This window comes from Hyperoodon ampullatus (assembly GCF_949752795.1).
Source record: "Hyperoodon ampullatus genome assembly, chromosome: 1".
Classification (NCBI taxonomy): domain Eukaryota; kingdom Metazoa; phylum Chordata; class Mammalia; order Artiodactyla; family Ziphiidae; genus Hyperoodon; species Hyperoodon ampullatus.
Genome location: NC_136914.1, coordinates 2,253,717 through 2,277,070, shown reverse-complemented (window position 1 = coordinate 2,277,070; position 23,354 = coordinate 2,253,717). Strand labels below are relative to the sequence as shown.

General features: G+C 44.8%; 1 protein-coding gene across 1 annotated transcript in view; it reads left to right on the top strand.

Moving 5' to 3' along the window:
* Positions 1–5,196: 5,196 nt before the first annotated feature.
* Positions 5,197–23,354, top strand: part of FHDC1 (FH2 domain containing 1) — a 33,609-nt gene continuing 15,451 nt past the window's right edge. The window contains exons 1-5 of the mRNA XM_079699940.1: positions 5,197–5,700; positions 16,394–16,455; positions 17,122–17,224; positions 22,829–22,914; positions 23,007–23,107. Coding sequence (XP_079556066.1) covers positions 5,212–5,700; positions 16,394–16,455; positions 17,122–17,224; positions 22,829–22,914; positions 23,007–23,107 — 841 coding nt within the window. The 5' untranslated portion in view covers positions 5,197–5,211. The remainder of the gene's footprint in view (positions 5,701–16,393; positions 16,456–17,121; positions 17,225–22,828; positions 22,915–23,006; positions 23,108–23,354) is intronic.

The following is a 23,354-nucleotide window of genomic DNA, read 5'->3' as shown; positions in this document are numbered from 1 at the left end:
TTCTGCCTGAGGACGCGCGCGCGCTCGGTGCCCGCGGGAGGCAGAGGGTTCCGCCGTGCCCCGGCGTCCGCCCCGTGGATCCGCGTGTCCTCGCGCGGCGGGCGGCGGCCCCTCCCCGGCGCGCGCCTCGGCCCCGCCGCAGAGCCTGCGCGGCGCGTGTGGGCGTCTGTCTGGGCCGCGCACCGGCGCCCGCTCTCTCACTCCTTCCGCAGCCGCCCAGATAGGGACGCGCTGGGGCTGGCGGCCCGCGGACTCCCCGGGGACTCGGACGGACGCGGCGCCCTCCGAGCCTTTCGTGCGGCCGAGCCGGTGGCGCTTTGGTGAGTGGCTGGGGCGGGACGCGGGCCGAGGGTTGGGGGTGGTGGACCTCCCGCCACTGCAGAGACCTAGGGAACTGTTGGGCGTCCAGACTCTGCGAAAGAAATCGGGCCCCAGGTGTCCCCCACGCCGAGTTTCTTCAGGACCCAGGAGTCCGTTTTCAAACAGCTGTTTGCACTGAAACTGCGCCTGCTGTTCGGCCGTCTGTGACCCCCTCTCGTCTCCTGACCCACAGTTGTCTTCCTGGAATGAGTCGCGAGCGCTTCCTTTCCTCTCTCTGGAGCATCCTTTGGCACCCGTTTGCTTTGTTTGGGGACATTGAGAGAAGCTGAAAATGCACATTCAGAAACAGGCGGTTTTTCCTCTGGCTCCCAGGGTGTTGCGCTCGGGGGCATCTGTGGACTGTTTATGTTGTGCGGCGGCAGATTAAACGCGCGGACTGGAAACATCTTGGGTCCTTCCACTGCTGGAGAGAGTGCCAAGGTGAAGAGCTGGATGTTGCCAGCTCTGGTTCGACTGTGGGGTGGACGTGCTGTGTTCAATAATCTAGAAAGGTTTTGAAAGATAGGTGAGTTGGTGGCGAGCAAAAACTCCATATTTAAAAATGGCCTGGGGCTTCCCTGGTGGCGCAGTGGTTGAGAGTCCGCCTGCCGATGCAGGGGACACGGGTTCGTGCCCCGGTCCGGGAAGATCCCACGTGCCGCGGAGCGGCTGGGCCCGTGAGCCATGGACGTTGAGCCTGCGGGTCTGGAGCCTGTGCTCCGCAACGGGAGAGGCCACAACAGTGAGAGGCCCGCGTACCGCAAAAAAAAAAAAAATAAATAAAATAAAATAAATAAAATAAAAATGGCCTGCCCCTCCCCCACCCTCTTCTCCCCCCAGGAAAACAGGGCCGTGTGTTCCTCTGTCTCTCCTCCACACCCGGCTTTCTCTGCCCCCGTTTGTCATTAGAAGGGTGTGGGCCAGCCTTTCCTTATCCCACCTCATCTGTGACACATGTCGGGAATCAAGGGGTAAAGGTTTTTCTGGGGTGGCGTTTACTTCTGATTATTGTTGACCTAGGCAGTGAGTGACCAGCTGAGCAACAAGGCCCCGCTAACCGTTTTTCAGGCGAGCTCTGAGCCCTAAACGGGCTTTCAGAAACATGTTTTCCTCCTAAATACACTGTGAAATGAAGCATACTTACTCTTTTCTTCCCTCCCACCCACTCCCTTGAAGAGAATAGAGCTTCAACGATGTTTTTGACACCAAGAGCAAAGTAATCCTGGCTATTTAGGCAAGAGAGTTTAGGAGGGGCCACAGGGCTTCTTTGAAGACCCTTATTCTCCTTCTCATTCTAAGACTTTTTGCTTGCTGATCAGCTAAAGGCTAGGTACATGGTCACAGCATCCCCTTATTAAAAATCCACACAGTTGGGAGATGCTCAGCTGAGCTAGTAGCCTCCCCAGGAGGGGACTTCACTGGAACTTACCCCCGATGGGTCATGATTAGCACCCAGGGGACTCAAAGAGACGTTCTCATCTTCAGAGACTTGACAGCTGTACAATTTACTCAGGGCTGGGCATTTGTCAACCTTAGCAGCCATCCCCCCTGCTGCTGAGGTCCCCAAGCTGTAGGTGAGATGTTAAATACAAGCCTGTCTCTGTTTGCCCTGGGGAGATTGATGGGACACTTGACATTTTCCAGATATAGCCTAAGGCTAATTCCATTGTCCTGGCCGGCAGCTGCCCTCTGTGTGAAACAGCCGTCTTCGGGGCTGCTGCATCACCTATGTTCTCCTAGCATATTTGGAGAGTATGCGTTTGCACCTTTACTGCGGACAGTACCATAGTAAATCGAATATTCTTTGTGTATCCTCTGTTTTTAATATCTCGTGAGACTGTGGAAAGGGTTAGAATGTGTGTCTGCACTCTCTTTTTCCTGCCATCTCTTTGACATTGGAAATCCTGGCCCAGGGGGGAAACCCTATCAAAGCCCTATTGAGGCTTGTAGTAAAAGCATTAGCATCTTAGCTAATCATTGCTGGAGAACTCATTCATTAGAAGCTGTTGGGGGCCTAGGATCCTTGTATGTTACCCTGGGAAAAAATTAGCCAGACAACATACCAGGAACAATGTTGTAAATTTTCTTTTGTTCCTTTAACTTTCTAAAATAACATTCTTTCCCAAGAGGTGACAGTGGTTAGAATCCTGCTGATGCATAGCTAACGTGTGTCACTTTTTACTTTGACAAGCTTTAATCTGGTACTTCCTCTGCAAAACAGACTGTACTCAAAAGGACTCACATGCTTTGGGGCTTTGGTATTAGAAGATGGTGTTGCACGACCTCCGAGGGCATAGTCTTTTTCACTCTTTATTAGTATCTCTACGTTTGCTCTGTGAGGTTTAATGGCACAGCTGTGCATATACTAACGCAGCACCGAATGAGTTATTGCTTTCTAGGTTGGAGACTTTTTTCACTTATCACCATTCTTAACAGGGATAATCTATAAACAAGTCAGCATATCTGGAATTGGAGGTGAATTGGAGGATCAACAATTCTTCTATACATGAGATGTTTCATGTACAGAAGTATTTTAAAATATGTAAGGATAAACTGCCAAGATTACCTGTACAGTCTTGAGAAAAGAAGAGTTCAGATATAACTATAAACTGTAATTGACAGTGAGTCATTTGCTTTAGGGATGCCAGCTATGAAAACAGCCTAGTTATGCCCCTAATGATAATTCTGAAAACTCCTTTTAAAAGCTAGTTGCATCTCAAGGGAGCTGTAAGTTGGCTTGGATAAAGATTTTCAGTTTTACTTTCTAAAAAATTATCCCATGATAACACTGCACAACACTGTGAATGTACTTAATGCCACTGATGTACACTTAAAAGTGGTTAAAATGCTAAAAAAAAAAATCCAGTAATAGTTGGAAATGCTATTTTCTACCCATACATAATTTTCAGAACTTAAATATTTAAATGTTTCATAAAAACATTTGTTCTTGTAATGTAGAGATAACTTAATATACAATCACTGAGTATTGAAAAGAGACAGAGATCACAAACCTAGTAACTTAGAAAGCAGAGAATGGAAATATTAAAGGTGTGTTTCTAGTAGCCAACGGTAACCTAGCGTTTTACCTATAAGCCCAATACATATTTTAAAGCAAATGTAGTGCCTGTGAAAATAAAGACAAATCGTATGTACCTGTGACACCAGTTGTTGTTAATAATGGCTAACTATGTACCATCTTGGTAAGGGTGTACACGTATGAGCTCATTTATTCTCATACAAACCAATGGAATAGTATATGCTTATAGTATAGAGGAGGATGCTGAAACGTAGGTTAGGTAAACTACCTCACCCCAGGTTGCACACCTAAAGAAGTAGCCGAACTGGGATCTGAGGAAAAGCAGTCTGTTCTTGGAGTCTCCCCTCTTACTCCCAAGGCAGTCCTGCCTTTTATGTATGATTCTGTGTCAAAGATTTAATAATATTTGAATTAGTGATGTCAGATCATTTACTCCTGTAGAATTCTGCATTGTTTGATGAAGATGTGTAACTATGAGCTTTGAACAGTAATGCCGTAGAAAGATAATTCCTCTCAGAAGTCCAGTCTAAAAAGCCCCTCCACGTGACCCTTTACGACCTAGACGAAACAGCCCCCTTTTCACACACCCAGATAGTTGGGGTGCTCATTCCACAAGCCTACACAGGACCCCGTGTTCTACATCTCCACTTACCTGTCCTCACATCTGAAGAACTGTAGTTATTTTGACCCCTGTTTTCACATCAGGTCCACAACAAATGAACAAAAATGAACATTTAAAGGTCAATAAAAACACAAGCCACCAAGATAAGTCAGCGACCGAGTGGATAAGGGGTAGCCGTGTGGCAGGTGTGATTCAGGCAGCATCCCCTTGTGTGTGTGTGTCTCCTCTGCTGAGAGTGTCACAGAAGAAGCAGAAGAGGCACTGAGAAGTTCTGGTGGTTTCCAGAGAGTTAAGCTCCATAGAGCTTAACCAGAACCCCAAACGATTGCATCGGAAGTGACGGTGGAGGTCAGTGCCAACCTCCTAACTTTACAAATGAGAAACTCCAAATCTAGTGAGGCAACATGGCTTTTCTAAAATTGTAAGCAGTAAAGCTTGATTTAGAGCTGGAACCGTTTATCTTCACGTCTGGCGTTCTTTTCTCTATTTGCGGGGGAGCAACATCAACAAAGTGTAGGGAGGAGACGACGGCACTGACTCCAGGGGAAGGAGTTCGGCCGTTATTTTATCATCCCCGAGTGCCCTGCCTGTTATGTGCAAGGTGGAGGATGCCCGTTGACCCACTGATGGGTAGGGGACATGTCCGTACTGGAAAAAGGCAGAGTCACTAGGGCTGCAGCCATCTGGGTAATTTCCCCAGGGGTTGGGGATCCACTGCCCAAAGAAGACGAGCCAGTTAATGAACAAGTAGCTTGTTCAGAAAGTGAGCAACACTTGCTGAACCTAGTGCAGGTTCTTGGTAAATATGTGTTTTATTGATGAATGGAAGGTTTCCAAGTTGGATTTATTGCTGTTGCTTTGGCAGCATTTCCAGGTGGTAAAATTTGGTTCACATTTAGAAAAGTATTAGTCCCTTTTAGTTCTCTTTTGGATGTGTGGCCCCTCATTGATTTTAATATCCAACTACTCTGGGAGGACGGGCGCTGGCCTCGGAAGGGAGTCGCTAGTACAGCAATGTTCTCCTGCACTGATTTTAAAGTTGTTTTATCTCTGCAGGTTTGGAAGATGACACACAACGCAGTTGCCTTTGCTCTGGCGGCAGACTAGCGGGCAGAAAAGTAGGACACAAATTTGATGTCGGCGTCTGCTTCCCCAAGGTCAAGAAATTGTCTCCTTAGAAGGCAACAGTACTATGCACGTTATGAACTGTGTCTCCTTGGTCAGTGATAAAGGAAATGGGAATATTGCCACGACAGCTGGATTCATGATCGGGCAAACGCCGCCACCACCGCCGCCTCCTCTAGCCCCTCCACCTCCACCATGTCCGTACTCAGGGGAAGGGTTTCCGCCCTCTCTTCCCCCTCCCCCTCCCCCTCCACTGCCCGGAGGGCCTCCGGTCCCCCCTCCCACCCCAGGACTACCCCCAACCTCTCACCTGAACGGCTACAGCCACCTCGGTAAGAAAAAGCGGATAAGGAGCTTTTTTTGGAAAACCATCCCAGAGGAGCAAGTTCGTGGCAAAACCAACATCTGGACCTTGGCAGCCAGGCAGCAGCATCAGTACCAAATTGATACAAAGAGCATCGAGGAGCTGTTTGGGCAGCAAGAAAATCCCGCCAAGTCTTCCCCTTCTGGGAGAGGAGGGCCTTTAAACCCTTCCTTCAGGGAGGGCAGAGAAGAGGTAAGAACGGTGCGCGGAGGGATGGCTCTCCCCACACTGCCCTGTTTTGCGTTTGGGGACGTGTGTACATTTCAAAACCTGCTAGAATCCCTGAGAAATAAGATAATGCAAGTGAACGTGCTTTGGAAAAGATGAGCCTGAGCTGAGTAGCAGAAAAGTGTGAGAGGCATGCGAGCTGTATCCTGGCAGATATCCCAGAGGATGGTGACCTCATGCGGGGAACATGCTATCTGGAGGCCTCGCTCCTGGCCTCCCGGCAGCGCCTTGCCTCCAGCACATCTGCCTGGTTTCCCCTGGTGGAGCACTTCTGCTGAAGCCTGGTATTATGAGTCGCCATTGAAACAAAAACCTGAGCTCCTGAACTCAGTTACCGGAGATTAACTGGAGGTTTCTGAGACAAAGTGCCTTCTATTAAATAACATCATTAAATAGTGTCCATCCTTAGACTTTTATCTTTCCCTCCAGCTTTCTTTCCACAAGTGTTGTGAGGTGGCCTTCGTTCTTCGGATCTCTGAATTAAGTGTTGGCCGTTGTGGAACAGATTCCAGAGAGCCAAAGCATAACGCTATTTTCAGATAGACTTTCTACAAAGCACATTTCCAGTGGACAGGAACTGTGTTACTTTGAGGACAATATAAAGCTAGCAAGTTAGGACTTCCCTAGCGGTCCAGTGGTTAAGTCTTTGCCTTCCAACGCAGGGGGTGCGGGTTCAATCCCTGGTCGGGGAACTAAGATCCCACGTGCCTTGTGGCCAAAAAAACAAAACAAAAAAACGGAAGCAATATTGTAACAAATTCAATAAAGACTTTAAAAATGGTCCACATCGAAAAAATCTTTAAAAAAAAATAAAATAAAGCTAGCAAGTTATAAGAAGGTAAGTGAAAGCATGGCTTCAGAGCTACAGGTCACCGAACATCATAGAAACTGAGTCAAACATTACATTTCTAAGTACTCTCTGGTTAGAAACATGAAAGTAAATTAAGAAACCTCTATTTGCTAGAAGAAATAATTAGGAAACCGGGGTTAAAAGAAAAGAGTGCTGTCCCCCCCACCACACACACACACGAAAAGGGGGCAACAGAAATGCATCATTTTTTAATCTGTTGTAAAGGAGCAGAGAAAATAGGTCAAAGATAGAACTGACTAGATAAGAGAGTGGGCAGGCCGGGCTCTGGAGTGCAGTAGCAGCTCTCTGCATGATTGAATTCTGGAGCTGACAGTACTGACCTCTTTTCTCTGTCTGGCTCAGGAATTCACTTGGGGGCCCTTGAAGCTGGCGGTATGGCCCCCTGTTGAAATAGCCAAGAGTCTATTTATTATAAAATGTGGGGAGCCCTAGGACTGGAACTAGGCGTCAGCTGTGAGGTGATGGGAGAGGAAGTCTTCAGGACATCCGTAGTGCCCTCCTGCGCTGAACCGAGCTTTCCCTGCTCTTCCCTTTATGCAAAGGCCTTTCATTGCTCAGCGCATCCTTTCATTATCAGGAGCAAGAAGTCATTTCCTTAGTGCACTGGCCTCTGCCCCAGCTTCCAGCAGAGGCTCCTTGCTGGGCAGTAGGTCATGCTCACCATTGTTTCCTAGCTCTCCTTACTGGCCTTGAAGGATTTTAAAGGAAAAGAGTGGATGGGTGCGTGGAGACGGAGCTCCTGTCTCAGGAAAGCCCCTGTCACACACACAAGGGGGTCTGGCTGATCCCGCTCCTGGGGAGGCAGCTGACCAGGTTAGAAAGGGCAGTGTCCTTTATAAACTGGGGACATTTATTTGGCCAGTGATAGTTCAGGGGGCTGTGTGGAACTTGCTGCTTTATGTTAGTGACTTCAAGAGGGGTGAAGACCCACTGATGGAAGGAAGTGGCAGGGTGTGTGGCATCTTCTCCCACCTATGGCAGAAGCAGAGACGTCCATTTCTTAGGCCAGATCTACAATTCAGGTAAAAAGACTCTTTCTTTTTGCCTCTCTCCACCCTAGGTACATTTCTTTACTCTTTTTGTTTGTTTGTTTTTCTTTAACTTAAAAAAAAGAAAAAACCTGAAACTGAACAATTATTTTTTAAATGGTGGTAAAATATACATAACATAACATTCACCCTCTTAACAATTTGTAAGTGCACAGTTCAGTGGCACAGAAACATCCACATTGTTGGAAGGCTGCCATCACTATCCATCCACAGAATCCTCTGCATCTCACAAAACTGAAACGCTGTTCCCCATTTCCCCCTTCCCCCCAGGCCCTGGAAGCCACCCTTCTACTTCCTGTCTCTATGAACCTGAGTACTCTAGGTACCTCACACAGTTTCTGTCCTTTTTTTTTTTTTTTTTTAAAGGAACCATTTAAGAGTTTCAGAAGAGTTGTTTTTTTTGTTTTGTTTTTTTTTTTGGCCACATGGCATGTGGGATCTTAGCTCCCTAACCAGGGATCGAACCCACACCCCCTGCATTGGAAGAGCGGAGTCTTAACCACTAGACCGTCAGGGAAGTCCCAGTATTTGTCTTTTTGTAACTGGACTGTTTTACTCAGCATAATGTCCTCAAGGTTCATCCATGTTGTAGCATGTACCAGAATTTTAAGGCTGAATAATATTCCATTGTATGTTTATCCAGTCATTTGTTGATGGACATTTGGGTTGCTTCCACCTTTTGGCTTTTGTGAATAATGCTGCTATGAATGGTGGGTGTGCAGATATCTTTAACACATGTAGGCTCTAATCTGCGAGATAGCAGTCTAGAAAGAAAAATTAAATCGCCATGACTGTGTATCATAAGATAATCTAACTCTTCAACTTCTCAGTACTCAGGTAGGATAAGTAGTGTAGGTGGATGGATTTAAGGGCAGATTAGATAATATTGTCACATCACAGAGGGTTACCCAGAATTAGTTTCCATTTTTCATGCTATCTCCAACATGGCTAGAAGTATTATATATACTTTTTTTTTTTTGGTAAAAGAATATAGTACATGCTGTTCTCTTCCCTCATTAGATTTTCTTTAAAGAAGTTACAACGCAGCAGAATGATAGTCTAACATGGACCAGTAATAAATCTTCCAATTCACTCTGTAGAAAGTGGAGTCCAGGGTTGAAACTGTGTGGACTGGAGAATACATACATAGCATGTTTGGCCGAGGGACCCATCCTGAGCCTGGAAACGTGGCCTTCCCATCTGCTGCCACACAGCTCATAATTCTGAAGAATCAAACATGCCACGGACCAGATTATGTTCCCTTGAAATGTAATAACCTCCTACAGAAATGGCCTGCCATTATGCAGTGGGCTCCGGCTTTAAAGGGCTTATGAAGCACTACAAATAAGTTCCATTATACTACGAAGGAAGAAGTTATTGGGAGACAGGGAAGAGCTGGGTTTGGGAATGGCTGAATTTAGGGAGAACAACATCTAAAACAGTAAATTAGAACATGTAGTAAAGAGGGAAAAGGTTATGAAATACTATCTTTGTATCTTTGCTAGACAAAAATTAACTTGAAGAAGCTACAGATGTTACAATAATAAACTTTAGTAAAGTAATTAGAAATAACAAAGGGTATTACTGGGGATAATAATAAAGAGGTTCAACTCAAACTCCAACTTCTTTTCCGAGTTTGGTGATCTCACGTTTGAGAAGCCCCCATCCATCTGTTAGCGCTGCTCTTCAGCCCCTCGGAGCTGGTTAGTTGGGGCTACCCTTGTCTCCCTACAGAATCTGATATACTCTCAAGGCAAGGACAGCCCTAGCCATTTGGTATCCTCCAGAGAAAGTAAACTGAACTGACAGAACTCAACCAAGGGAGCAAAGGGGCTATCTTGTAAGGTATCAGTATGATAAGTCAAAATAGGGGTTCACAGAGAAAACACAATAATATGAATAGGGTCTAAGGACATAATGTGAAACCTGGCAACTATAGTTGATAACACTGTATTCTGTAATTGAAATTTGCTAAAAGAGTAGAACTTAATTGTTCTCACCAAAAAATAAATAAATAAATAAGTAAATATGTGAGGTGATGGAGGCAATGTATACAAGTATATAGTGTATACCTATATCAACTCACCATGATGTGCACCTTAAATATCTTACAGTTTTATTTGTCAGTTATACCTCCATAAAACTGAAATTTAAAAATGAAAAAGAAAATGCAAACATTGAAACAGTTGAGGTCATTCACTATGGTGTCTGTGGTAATATTACAATTAGTGTTAGTTAATTATACCACATAAGAAATAATTAAAATTGCTTATTAGAAAAAGAGAGGACAGGAAAGAGAGAGGAAGGAAGATTGGTTTTTCTAAGTTTATGAAAAGTAATGTTATTCTCCCACACAGTAATTCAGGTATCAGTCATTCTTTGTCAACTTCTGTTATGGTCCCAGAATGTTCTAGAATTCTGAGACATGCTCAGTTGAGAACTATAGAACTAGGGAGAGTATTTGAAAGGGAAAAAAAAAGCTTCAACCGGACTATCATTTTTTTCCTCAGAGCTGGGGGAGGGACATTTCCCAATGAATAACCAACCAAAAATAAAAAAAGAATGAAAAACCATCAGAACTCAAAAGCTAAGTCTATATTAGTGGATACAGGAAGATTTTAAAAATATTGCTTTTCAGATTTGACATAGGATTGAAATAACTACTATTTAGTGTTACTTGAGTAGGTAAGGAAGCCTCCTTTGACAAACTGAAGCTAAAGTGATTTAAGAATTTCTTCTTCCACCTTAAGGACGTTACGCTAATGAAATAAACCAGTCACCAAAGGACAAATACTGTATGATTTCACTTATATGAGGTACCCAGGGTAGTCAGATTCACCGAGACAGAAAGTAGAATGGTGGCTGCCAGGGGCTGGGGAGGGGAAGTGGGGAGTTAGTGTTTAAGGGGGACAGCGTTTCAGTTTTGCAAGATGAAGGGTTCTGGAGGCGGATGGTGGTGACGATTCCACAACAGTGTGAATGTACCTATTGCCGCTGAACTGTACACTTAAAAACTGTTAAGATGGTAACTGTCATGTGTATTTTACCACAACAAAAAAAGAAAAGTTCCTTCTTCCTTTAACGAATATGGGAGGCAGATTTTGTGGTGGATGGATGAGAGTGCAAGAATTGCAGAAGAAGAAAGGGAGGAGAGCTTATATGGAGGTTTGAACAGGTGGGGCTGGGGGAGTAGCCATTCACGTGCTTCCCTGAGCATGCAGCTCTGCTGTTTCAGTGCCTCAGAGGGATCTGAACAGCCCCACCACCTGGCAGCCTGTGGGGAGACTGTTACGAGGGGGTGGGACGTCTTTGCGGTGGATGAGCTGAGCACATCGCCTTTGCCCCCCTGTTCACCAGGGATGGCGTAACTCTTGGGTGGGCCTTTGATGGGACAGGCCATGAGCTCTGTACGTGTTGAGTACACCCGCCTCCGCAGCCCTGCGGTGTCCAGAAGAGTAGATACGGATTGATTGAACTGGTGGGGAGGGAGGGGCCAGGTCCCTTCACCCCTGTTCCCAGGGTTGTCTGTCTCCGCCTGTGCAGTCCGCGAGGAGTGCGCTCCTGGGAGTGACTCAAAAGCACCTCTAGCCGCACACGCTTGGGCGTCTGAACTGCCGGCAAGCCTTTGGGAAGTAAGATAAGCTAATTTACACATGTAGTGATAACCCTCTTTAAAGGACTGTGTAATAACACCGCTTTAGAAGGCTGAGTGTGATGCCCTCTGAGAGGAGACTGCCCGTGCACTGGGCAGAGCTGAGGATGCCCGGAGAGAAGGGCACTGTCCCTGCAGTGTTATCAACTGTCTCATTTTCCTGTGGTTTGGAGGAGGCGCTGGCCTTTGTTTTCCCCCTTACGCTGCTCAGCGATGGCCAGCCCAGGTTTTCCCTTAGGAGTATTGCTGGATTCCCTTAAATTAGTGGCCAGTTTCCTCGCCGGTGACACAGCTTCTGCCCCAGGCGTGGCCCCCTGTGCTCCCCGCGGCCTGAGCTCCGCTCCCGGCGGCCGTCTCAGCTGGTGAGAACGTGAGTCCTGGCCTTCGTCCCACAGATACAACTCTGGGGTCACCCGGGGCCTTGGCCAGGCCCCGTGGGTGGCTCTCTGCAGATCTGCCCCCGTTCCCAGAGAAGCATCCCAGTGTGGATACTGGGCTGGTGGGCAACCTTCCCTACTTCTCTGTTTTCCTATATCCGCAACAATGTTGAAAGTCACTGGAACTAGAGTGAACAGGAACCAGAGAGACCCTGGGGCATTTCAGTTCAGTGTTGCTTTGGGGAAGGTATGAAATGACATCCCTGAGGCTCAGTTTCCTCATCTGTCCAATAGGAACAATAACAGTAATTTCTCCACCGCTTTTCCAGCGATAATAGCTGTGGATCTAGGCTGAGGGCACAGAGTCCCAGGGGGTTGAGGGGGGAAGAGGGTGGGGGTGGGGCTCGGGTGTGGAGACGGGGAGGGTGCTGCCGTCGAGGGGTAGATGTAGCAGGAGGTGGTAATTTACTGAAAAAATATAATATGTTTTCCCCCCATTCTGGATAGAAGTGAGTGCAGAGAAAGCTCTTCGGATATATATATATATATATATAGCCAGATCAATGCACATGCTCCTACTTTTTAATTTGTGAATTATAATAAGCACATAGTTTCTGTCTTTTTTTTTTTTTTTTTTTTTTTTGCGGTATGCGGGCCTCTCACTGTTGCGGCCTCTCCCGTTGCGGAGCACAGGCTCCGGACGCGCAGGCTCAGCGGCCATGGCTCACGGGCCCAGCTGCTCCGTGGCATGTGGGATCTTCCCGGACCGGGGCACGAACCCGTGTCCCCTGTATGGGCAGGCGGACTCTCAACCACTGCGCCACCAGGGAAGCCCTAGTTTCTGTCTTAAATTTAGACTCCTCTCTTTGGTAAAAGCTTTCCTCTTAAAGAATGTTAAGTTTGACAGGTTTTATTCTCACCCTTTCTTTCCCCTCTCCTCTCTCCTCCCTTTACACCGAACTTGAACTGTAATCCGTGGGTAGGATTCCAATAAGGAGCCTGTCCTTTTAGCTTGGGAGTTTAGTTTATGGCTGGCAGGTGATTGTGTTAACATGAAATAAACCCCTAGGACAGTAAATAATGTGATTGTTTAAGATTAGTCTTCAAAAGAAGGCAACCATAGTCTTGTAAAAATTTAACCTTCTAGCCAGGAAGTCCCATTAACTTTGGTTAACAGACTTGCTGCCTCTTATAAACTTAGAAGCAGGCCCGGAGATCAGGAATTTAATCTGAAACCTGATTCTTTTTTGTTCACGGTGTATCACATACTTTTGGAAAGAAAGAGCCTTATAACAACATTCCTATTTAGCTCGTCTTCCTTTTCCAAAAAACAAATGGGGAAAATTGCGGACTTTTAAGGTTATCTTTCTTCCATGTATCCTGGATATTTACTTCCAAAGAAATGGCTTCTGTATTTAATAATACCCACCCCCTGAAAAAAGATTCTGTCTAAATTTTAGTCTGATAAAACCCTTCCAAATTATTACAGTAGTTCTCCCTTATCTGCGGGGGATACGTTCCAGGACCCCCCGAGGATGCCTGAAACCGTGAAGAGTACCAAACCCTATATATACAGATGGTCCCATGATGGTTCAACTTAAGATTTTTCTCCTTTATGATGGTGTGAGAGCAATAGGATACAGTAGAAGCCGTTCTTGGAATTTTGAGTTTTGATCTTTCCCCGCTAGCCATTTGAGGTACAGCCCCTCTTGTGATGCTGGGGCAATGGTGGTGCAGCAGCTCCCATCAGCCATGCGATCACAAGGGCAAACAATCGATACACTGACAGACATTCTGTTTTCCACTTTCAGTACAGTATCCCATTAATTATGTGAGATGTTCCACACTTTATTATAAAATAGGCTTTGTGTTAGATGATTTTGCCTAACTGTAGGCTAATGTAAAGGTTCTGAACACGTTTAAAGTAGGCTGGGCTAAGCTGTGATGTTCGGTAGGTTAGGTGTATTAAATGCATTTTTCAGTATTTTCAATTTACGGTGGGTTTATCTGGACATAAGTCGAGGAAGATCTGTACCGTGTTTTTTTGTTTTTGTTTTTGTTTTTGTTTTTGCGATACGCAGGCCTCTCACTGTTGTGGCCTCTCCCGTTGTGGAGCACAGGCTCCAGACGCGCAGGCTCAGCGGCCATGGCTCGCCGGTCCAGCCGCTCCGCGGCATGTGGGATCTTCCCAGACTGGGGCACAAACCTGTGTCCCCTGCATCAGCAGGCGGACTCTCAACCACTGCGCCACCAGGGAAGCCCTGTACTGTGTTTTTTCCTACACATACGCAGCTATGATAAAGTTTAATTTATCAGTTAGGCACAGTAAGAGATTAACAACAATAAGGAATAATAGAATAGACCAACTATAATGTCAGCGAACAAAAATGGATCAGCTGATCTAAGAAAGATGGAGAATTTTATTCGAGCTGAATTGAGGATTATAACCCGGGAACAGCCTCTCAGAAAGCTCTGAGAACTGTTCCGCCCATTAGAAGTCAAAGCACAGTTGTATAAATTTTTGAGACAGAGGACTGTGCATTAAATGACGTATTGTTGACAGTTTACACAGTCCAGATGTACCTGTACAAAGCGAATAGTGGGTCATAGGTCATGGTGGCCCCTTACAAGATTAAGAAGGAAGGTTATCTCCTAAGGAGTTATCTTGTTGATGCCAGGAGAATGTTGCTTTTTATGGTTGAGCAGGTATTTCTGCTGATGGGGAGGTTTGGTTGATGCATAAGGCAGATACGCAATGCACAGTAGAGGGGAAAGAGGAGGCCAAAGGGCAGAGAATAATTTTTATGTTTACATTTTCCTTGATTTGCTTTAGAATACGAATTTTTATTTCATCAATAACAATGTACTATAATAAAAGTTATGTGAATGTGGTCTCTCTCTCAAAATATCTTGTACAAATTTAATGCCTTTTCCATTGTAATGAAGCACTTATCTCGCACTGTGGCTCTAACTTTTGCAGTTTAAGGTGCAAAAGCAAAACTAGCAAGAATTTCTTTTTCCTTCTTCACAATTTCTTGGATGGAAGATTCGTTCTTACTGTAGATCTTAGCAAACTCGGCATACGAGTTTTTTCTTTCCTTATTGAGAACTTTCACCTTTTCACTTAAAGGAAGCTCTCTACGGCCTCTCTTTGGCATATCTAAGTTGCCATCATCACTACTCCTGCGCTTTGGGGCCATTACTACATAAAATAAGGGTCACTTGAGAACAAGCACTGTGGTACCGTGACAATAACCCCATAACCAAGGTGGCTACTAAGTGACTAACGGGCAGGATACGCTGGACAAAGGGAAGATTCACGTCCCGAGACGTGAGATTTCAGATTTCATTACTCTGCTCAGAACAGCACACAGTTTAAAACTTATGAATTGTTTATTTCTGGAATTTTCCATTTAATATTTTCAGATTTCTGTTGACCTAGGGTGACTGAAACTGTGGGTAAGGGGAGACTACTGTAATTCCGAACAGCTTAAATCTATTGCAGCCAAAATCTGGGTTTGGATGGTACATTAGAATAGCCACCATATTGTATTAAATCAAAGATGATGCGTATATTATAAGACATATCCTGATTCTAGAGATACTCATATGCCAAAAAACAAAAGCAACGCATCTTAGACTTGGTAAAATACAGCACAAAAGTTTTCCTTTTTAAATTCTGAGTAAATAAACTGTAGGACGCTTTCTTACCTCCTCCTAAAAGGGCTACTGGACATATGTATTCTTTCCCAATGAAAATAAAATTTTCCTTTAGAAAAACATTAAGAATTTTATTATGTTTCTGAAAATAACAGTGTTGGTCCTTTTACATCCCTGAATCAGGGTTGGGACTCACTCTGCAATAGCTTCAGTTCAAATCTCATATGATTCTTGCTATGCTAAGACATCTATTTCCAAATTAGGGGTTTTAAGTGTGGGCTATATTATTCTAAGAGGAAATTGCAAAATTTAGAAAATGTTAATATAATTTATTTTAAATTATACAATATTAAAATAGATCTATATGCGAATTCCCTGCGGGCCAGTGGTTAAGACTCAGCGTTTTCACTGATGTAGGCCCAGATTCGATCCCTGGTCAGGGAACTAAGATCCTGCAAGCTGCATGGCACAGCCAAAAAAACACAAAAAGATATATATAATTATTTTTAAAATTAATTACTTTATTTATTTATTTATTTTTGGCTGTCTTGGGTCTTCATTTCTGTGCAAGGGCTTTCTCTAGTTGTGGCAAGTGGGGCCACTCTTCATCGCGGTGCACGGGCCTCTCACTATCGCGGCCTCTCTTGTTGCGCAGCACAGGCTCCAGACGTGCAGGCTCAGTAGTTGTGGCTCACGGGCCTAGTTGCTCCGCGGCATGTGGGATCTTCCCAGACCAGGGCTCGAACCCGTGTCCCCTGCATTAGCAGGCAGATTCTCAACCACTGCGCCACCAGGGAAGCCCAGATATATGTAATTATTACCATTAAGGAAATATATATTGCAGAAAGTAAATTTGGGGAGATAATAGTATTTTGATATTCATAAAATTATATTAGGTGCATCAGTTAATCACCAGATTTACATATGGGGAATTACTCTCTTATACATTAAAATTGGTGTTGTATTTTGATAGGTTTTAATTCTCTTCTTTCCTCCAACTCTTCTTATTCACACTTTAATAATCTTACGTGTCTTTGTTTTTTTCCAGATTACTATCTTGGATGCAAAACGGAGCATGAACATTGGGATATTTCTAAAGCAGTTTAAGAAGTAAGATTTTTGCACACATTTGAAACTTTAGTCACATCCCTGCTGTCAGCATCAGAGTCTGTGGGTGTGAGCCGAAATGCAGATTCTAACGAGGGAAAGCCATCCCTCATACTTTCAAATTGTTTTTAGACACATGGCTTGAGGAGGCCCCAAGTGTGTGTCGCTTTCCGCTGTTTCCCTCCATAAAAACATAATCAGGTGGCTTGGAGCCCAGGGAGAATTACCTTGGGGCATCTGTCCACGCCTGACATGTCAGGGAATTTATAAATTCACCTGAGGTGTTGCTCCATGAGTGGAGGATGGATGGGTGAGTCCAACAGTGTTAAATTCACGTGTCCTCAGTGGAAAGGAGAGGGCTCTGGCTCCAGGAGGCCCACAGCACTGCTTTTCTTCTCCCAGAGAAGACTCCCAGTGGTCGTTGCCACCTTCGCCCTCTCTGGGATGCCCGAGGATGGTTTTCTGGGGAAAGGGGCCTCTGGTGTATCAGGATCCCTGCTTTCCCTGGCAGTGGGGCTCTTATGATCGCTGACACAAAGCCACCCATCAGACTGGGGAGGAGGTGGAATGGAAGGGAGGGTGGAGGGGGTTTGTTTTCATTTCCCCTGGCTTGTGTTTCTTTGGCACTCCAGCCAATGTGAAAGGGAATCTGATCATTGTCTTTTCAAGGTCTCCTCTGTCCATTGTGGAAGATATTCATCAAGGAAAGAGTGAGCATTATGGATCGGAGACATTACGTGAATTTCTTAAGCTTTTGCCAGAGTCAGAGGAGGTAAGGAATTTGGGGTGTGAGTTTTAGATGTTAGGAGTGATAATAAAAGCTTAATATTTTTAAGAATGTCAGAACTCACATGGGAAGGGCACTCTCCTACCCAGAGCCAGAGTTTTCTCGCCTAACAATGAAAAGTTACCCAGTAGAAAGAGTATGGGTTATCGAGTTGGAGAACCTAGGCTCAAATTGGCGCTGTTCCCTTAATTGAGAAAGTTGGGCAAGTTTTCATAAATCCTGTGAACTTTAGTTTCCTCACCTGTAAAATGAGGATAATGATGCTTACCTCACTGGATTGTTGATGATTAAACCCTAGTTATGTATCTAACATGGTACATGGCACATGGGAGCTCAATAAATGTTAGTTCCCTTTTCTGTCATCTAAGGACGATCTTTGCCTAGGGTGTACCTGGGGTTGTTTCATAATACATATACTTTAAAAAAAAAAAAAAGAAAAAAAACCACTTTTGAATAAAGATGCTCTAAAAACTGGAGAGGTAGGTAAATTGTTAATAAATGTTGTCTATATAATTGATTAAAAGGTGGGGATTGCTATGACAGCAATATAGTACCACAATATAAAGTATTGATTTTTTTGGACTGAATTAACTGAATTTATGAATGATTAGGAGCTTGATAGGATAAAAAAGAGAAAAACAGTTTTGTAAAACCTTCCAAAATTGTGATATTGTCTATTTCTGAAGAAGTGACCCTTTAAAAGTTTCAGTAAGAAGTTACACGAATACGTTTGCTTGTAAACATTTAAATAATACAAAGCCTTATAAAGTAAGAAGTGTAAGTTATCCTTTTACACATATTGCTGGCTCCTCCCTCCCCGATCTCTCTCCACTTCCTAGACATAATTTATGGAACTTGACTTCAGTGCCATTAATAACACAAGAGAAATGTATTTGTGCTTTTTCTTTTCCATCAGGTGATAAGCTCACAATGCCAAACTGAGGGTCTTCGGGGGTAACTGGATATTTACGTATTCTGAGCTGCTCTTTCCACCTCGGGTTTTCTGTTTGCAAATCAATTATAATTTACCAAAGCCAAGATTAATTAATGGCATTTGTTAATGTTAGTAAAGGGTCTTAAAGAGTTGAGGGAAAGGTACATGAGATCAGAATTTACCCTGGATCCTGTATACTGAACACTCCTTAATCTTTTTTTTGCGGTACGCGGGCCTCTCACTGCTGTGGCCTCTCCCGTTGCGGAGCACAGGCTCCGGACGCGCAGGCCCAGCGGCCATGGCTCACGGGCTTAGCCGCTCTGCGGCATGTGGGATCTTCCCGGACCGGGGCACGAACCCGTGTTCCCTGCATCGGCAGGCGGACTCTCAACCACTGCGCCACCAGGGAAGCCCCAAAATGTATTTTTTAAATTGGAGTGTAGTTGACTTACAGTATTGTGTTAGTTTCAGGTGTACTCAAGATCTTTTATTAGGATGGATAGTGTTTAATGAATTGAGTTTTCAAAAAGATTTAGTTGCTCTGGAAATCTTCTCCCTGCTTGGGCATTTTTCATGCTTCCTCCTTAGGACTGCTCTAGTACCCAGTCTATGAAGCTCTAAATTTCCAACTAAATGGGAGTTAGGCGTGAGGGAGGCTGCCAGCTTCATGCCCTGAAGAGACAGGAGGTTAAATGCGGTTTCCTTAATACCTTCCTTCCTAATTTAACAATCAGAGGCGAGTAAAAAATTAAATTAAAAAAATTTAAAAATGCAAAGCCTGTGGAAGACTAAGGGACCTTTCAAAGAAGCAGCTTAGCTGTCGAACCTGTCATGTTTTAAAGAACCCTGTTTCTTGCATTGTCTGTGGGGTATAATTCAGAGGAAAGAGGCGGTTAAGGGCGTGATGACTAAAACCCACCCCAGCGCTGCCCTGAGACTCCGAGGCACTCTCTCTCCCCCAGATGATTAGCTGAGCCCGGAGACGAGACGCCCGGGCTCCTGCACTGCCTTCCCAGCCGCTGGGCCAGGCCCTCCCCCTCCCCCTGCAGGGTCACCGGAGTGACGGGGTCTGAGTATCTGACTGCTCGTCACACGCCTGCTTGTTTACATTACCGGCTCAGCACACCCTCGGGCTCCTCTGGGAGCTTCCTTCACAGGTGCACCCGGACAGTCCTCAGGGCTGCTCGGCGCCCTCCCTGGACCAGCGGAGGGACCCACCTCCTGACCGCTGCCACTGCAGGGACAGACTGGCAGTGCTGGGCGGCCCGGCCCCACCCGGACGCAGGACCTACCCTGCAGTCCCGGGTAGAGGGCAGAGGATGGAGAAGAGGCCAAGGAGAGGCACGGCCAACTGAGAGAGGGTTAGGAATGTGGCAGAAAAATGCTAATGAACGCATCACTGTGTGTCACTGTGCGCTGCTAGGTCTGTGGAGTAACGTCCTGTGCTCATTCTTAGCACGAGGGTGGGCGACACGTTGATCGAGTGCCCCGTGTTCCCGGCCCTGGACGAGGCCAGAGGCGATCGAGTGCTCAGCCCAGTGCCTGGCACACAGAAGGTCAATAAATCACACCCATGGTGTGTGTGTGTGTGTGTGTGTGTATGTGTTTCATTTAATCCTCGCAGTGACATTGTAAGCTCTTCGTCATTTAACAGATGAGAAAGCTGGGGCCCACACAGGTTAGATAGAGCTTGTCTAGTGCCACATGACTAATGGGCTGTCGAGGGTGGTGGGTTTGACCTGGTGTGTCTGACCCCAGAGCAGTTCCTGGGGCCGCACTCCACCACCGCCCTCTGAGGAAGGAAAGGCAAGGGTTCCCCAAACCCCGCCTCACTTCAGGCCGGCCTTGGGTCGCCTCCGCGCTCACGAAGTGCTGGTGTGAGTGTCACTCATGATATGTCAGCTTGTCAGCACGCTGAACTGAGGAACGGAAACGGCCCAGCTGCCAGGCTCACCCCAGGTCAATTTGTTTTCCGACGTTCTCTGCCTTTCACCGCAGAACTTTCATCTGGCACGTTGTCTGTCTTGCCTCAAACTCATGATTAAAACTTGCAGAGGGAGAAGGTAGACTCAGAAATAAAAGCACGCTCCCTGTCTGGGCCCCGAGAGGCGGCTTGAGAAGGAGCCCCTCCCTCGGTTGGCGCTGGTACCCTAGCGCCACAGTCAGCATCAGGGGCGCAGGGCTGGAGGTGGAACTGCCGTCTGTAGGGCAGCAAGTTGAGTCGCCTCCCCGGATGGTTTTATCACCTCCTTCTTACCTTGTTCGTTTACTCTCTGTTCCTGGGAGGAGGAAGCCCCAGTGTCTTCTGTTGGGTGGGTCTGCTGGTGGGAAACCCTGCTGTTTCAAGGCCACATGAGTGGAATTAGAGGGGATGAAGGAGGCGTGCCGTTCGGAACGCGTGAGTCTTGAGGAGCACGCTGTTTGCTGTTAGGGCAGAAACCAGGCACAGCCGGCTCATAATGAGAGTCCCTTGGCTCAGCCAAGAAAATGATGCCTAACAACGTTTGCTAAATGCTTTTTGATGATGATGAGAATGCAGAATAATTATAGGGTCTGTCCACCCTCTTTTTTACCTTCCTCTCTGTGAAGGCACAGTAATCCCTCTTAATGAACATAAATCTCATTTTGAAATGGAATTAACTGTATACATGGCATTTAAATCAAATACTATCTTTAGTATCACCATTCTGTTGAACTCCATAAGCATTTTTCACTCGTTATGTAAGTGAAGGCAATTAATCATTGTTCATTTACAGTTCAGCACACGTTTAATAGAAATATCTACCAAGTGTACTTAGCATGACCTGTTCTTGTGCTTCAGACAGGAAACCGTGCTGTGAGTCTCAGAAGTTTTGCCCACGCTACATACGTGGTCTTGTATAAAGGCACAGCCCTGCTCAGCCGCTGCTCATATATGGTGACTCATTAGACTCTAGTTCAGGAGGAAACAGAATTCATCCTGTGGCTTTCTCAGTTCAGAAACTAGGCACTAGTTTGGGTTTAGCTAATGCAGAACTTCCATCTGCCCTTAAATTTAGTACGGTTGAAAATGGAAAATTCAATTTGGGGCACTAAAGGTAGGGGAAATAATGCACTTCTATAAATGGCTATTTTCTGCCCATTGTGGGGAAAACTATAGTCTTAAGGCCCAGACTTAATACCAGGGTGTCTGGGGTGTGCATCTGCACTGTTACATTTTGATGCAGATATTTCAGTTTGTGGATCTTTGCAAATACCCCTCCTCTGTGTTTTTGAACTGTTATTTCCTATTTTTCAAGAGGTTTAAAAAGTAGGTTATTTTTATGGGCACCTAACATAATCCAGGGGGTGGAAGAGAGAAAGCTTTATAAAACATAACAAAGTGGTAAGTGCCTACTGAGAACAGTTAGCTTCAAAGACAGGCTATCAGCTTTACTCTAGAAGTCTTTTTTTTTTAAGTGAAGTATAGTGTATATATATATATATATATTTTCAGATTCTTTTCTTTTATAGGTTACTACAAACTCTAGCAGTCTTAAGGTGCTCCTGACCATAAAGTGTTGTTGGAAGACTCTCCATTACAGTTGACAGAGATGTGTTTTTTGGGTTGGTCCTGTTTTCTCTGTGGGGAAGGCATGCCTTGCTCTCTGATGCAGTTTGAGAACTTTCTCTTTGCCTGCATCCCTACTTGCTAGCTGTTTGGCTATATTCCTATGTTGGAACCCTTTTTTTTTTTTTCTTTACTACAGTTGAAGGAATATTTGTGTGTTTAATAACTTTTAGTATAACTTTTTACAGGAGTAGTATGTGCTTATTGTGGACATTTTAGGAAATAAAAATGAGCAGCAGATGAAAACGATAATGACTGGTGATTGCATCGCCTAGCGTAGACGTCTGGTTTGTCTTGTTCCTGTGTTTGTAGTGTGTGCGTGAAGGGTCCGGGCATAGTAGACACGTCTTTTCTTAATTTACAGAAGTGGGATCCACTGTACACACCCTTTATGTTACCTGATTTTTTTTCACAGGGGGAAATCTTGACACTGATCTTTCAATTGTTTAAGCCATTTTCCTCTTTATCTTCCTGCTGGAGAGCCAGTGTGTACTCACCTCAACATCCAGTGATCCCTTCCTATAAAGCTACGAGATGTGAAGCAGGACTTGACCTCAGAAAGAAGATCTGTGTTAGACACCCTTCCCCAGTCTAAGTATCTTATATGCAAAATACTCAAAATAATAAGATTTTTTTCCTTTATGACTCAAAGGCTCTGCTATGGTGACTATCCAGTCTCTTCTTTCTTCCAAACAGTGGTCTCCCTTCCAGATTATAACTTACAGAACGTTTTCACCCTTGGAACTGATCCTTTCCCTTTAGTAACCTCTCTGAGGATTCCGGTGGCTCCAGCCTTCTGGTTCGTGTGGGATTGTTTATGCCCACATAAGTGACACAGCTCTCCTCTCCCTAATTTGCTTGTTTGGGTTTTTTTCTTTTAAACAACAAAGTAGTAGCTGTGATGATTCCCTTTTCTGTCTTTTCTTAGGCTGACATTTTTATTAATTTGAATTTAGCACTGATATCCTTATTTTCCTAAAGAAATTCTAAGATGAAATTTTAAATGATGTTCCATTTTAATCATTTGTCCTTTTTTTATTGACCCCCTTTTCCATCTGTCTTTTAGATAAAGAAACTAAAGGCATTTAGTGGAGACGTGGCCAAGCTGTCCCTAGCAGACTCCTTTCTGCACTGCTTAATTCAGGTGCCAAAGTAAGGATCACCCATCACTGTTCTTTGCAGAGTAAGGTTTTGAAATCAACAACGTCAAATTCTACACTGTAGCTATACTTTTTGTTTTTCAGCTATTCACTGCGGATTGAAGCCATGGTGCTAAAGAAAGAATTTTTGCCCTCTTGTTCTTCTCTATACACAGATATAACCATTCTAAGAACCGCTACAAAAGGTGAGTAAATACATATGATGCTTCATGTAATTTGATTTGATTAATTTTGGTAGCAGTTTATTTTAAAAAAACTGTTCAATTGAAAAATTAGATATGGAAAGTTCCATTTCTGATACACTCTAAAAAGGGAAATGAGATGTTACCAGGGATGGTATTTAAAGTTCATTTCCATTTACTTTTCTGCCTCCCCTGGTTAATTAATTTAATTAATTGACCAATCAATCAATTAATTAGCATATTATCCTCC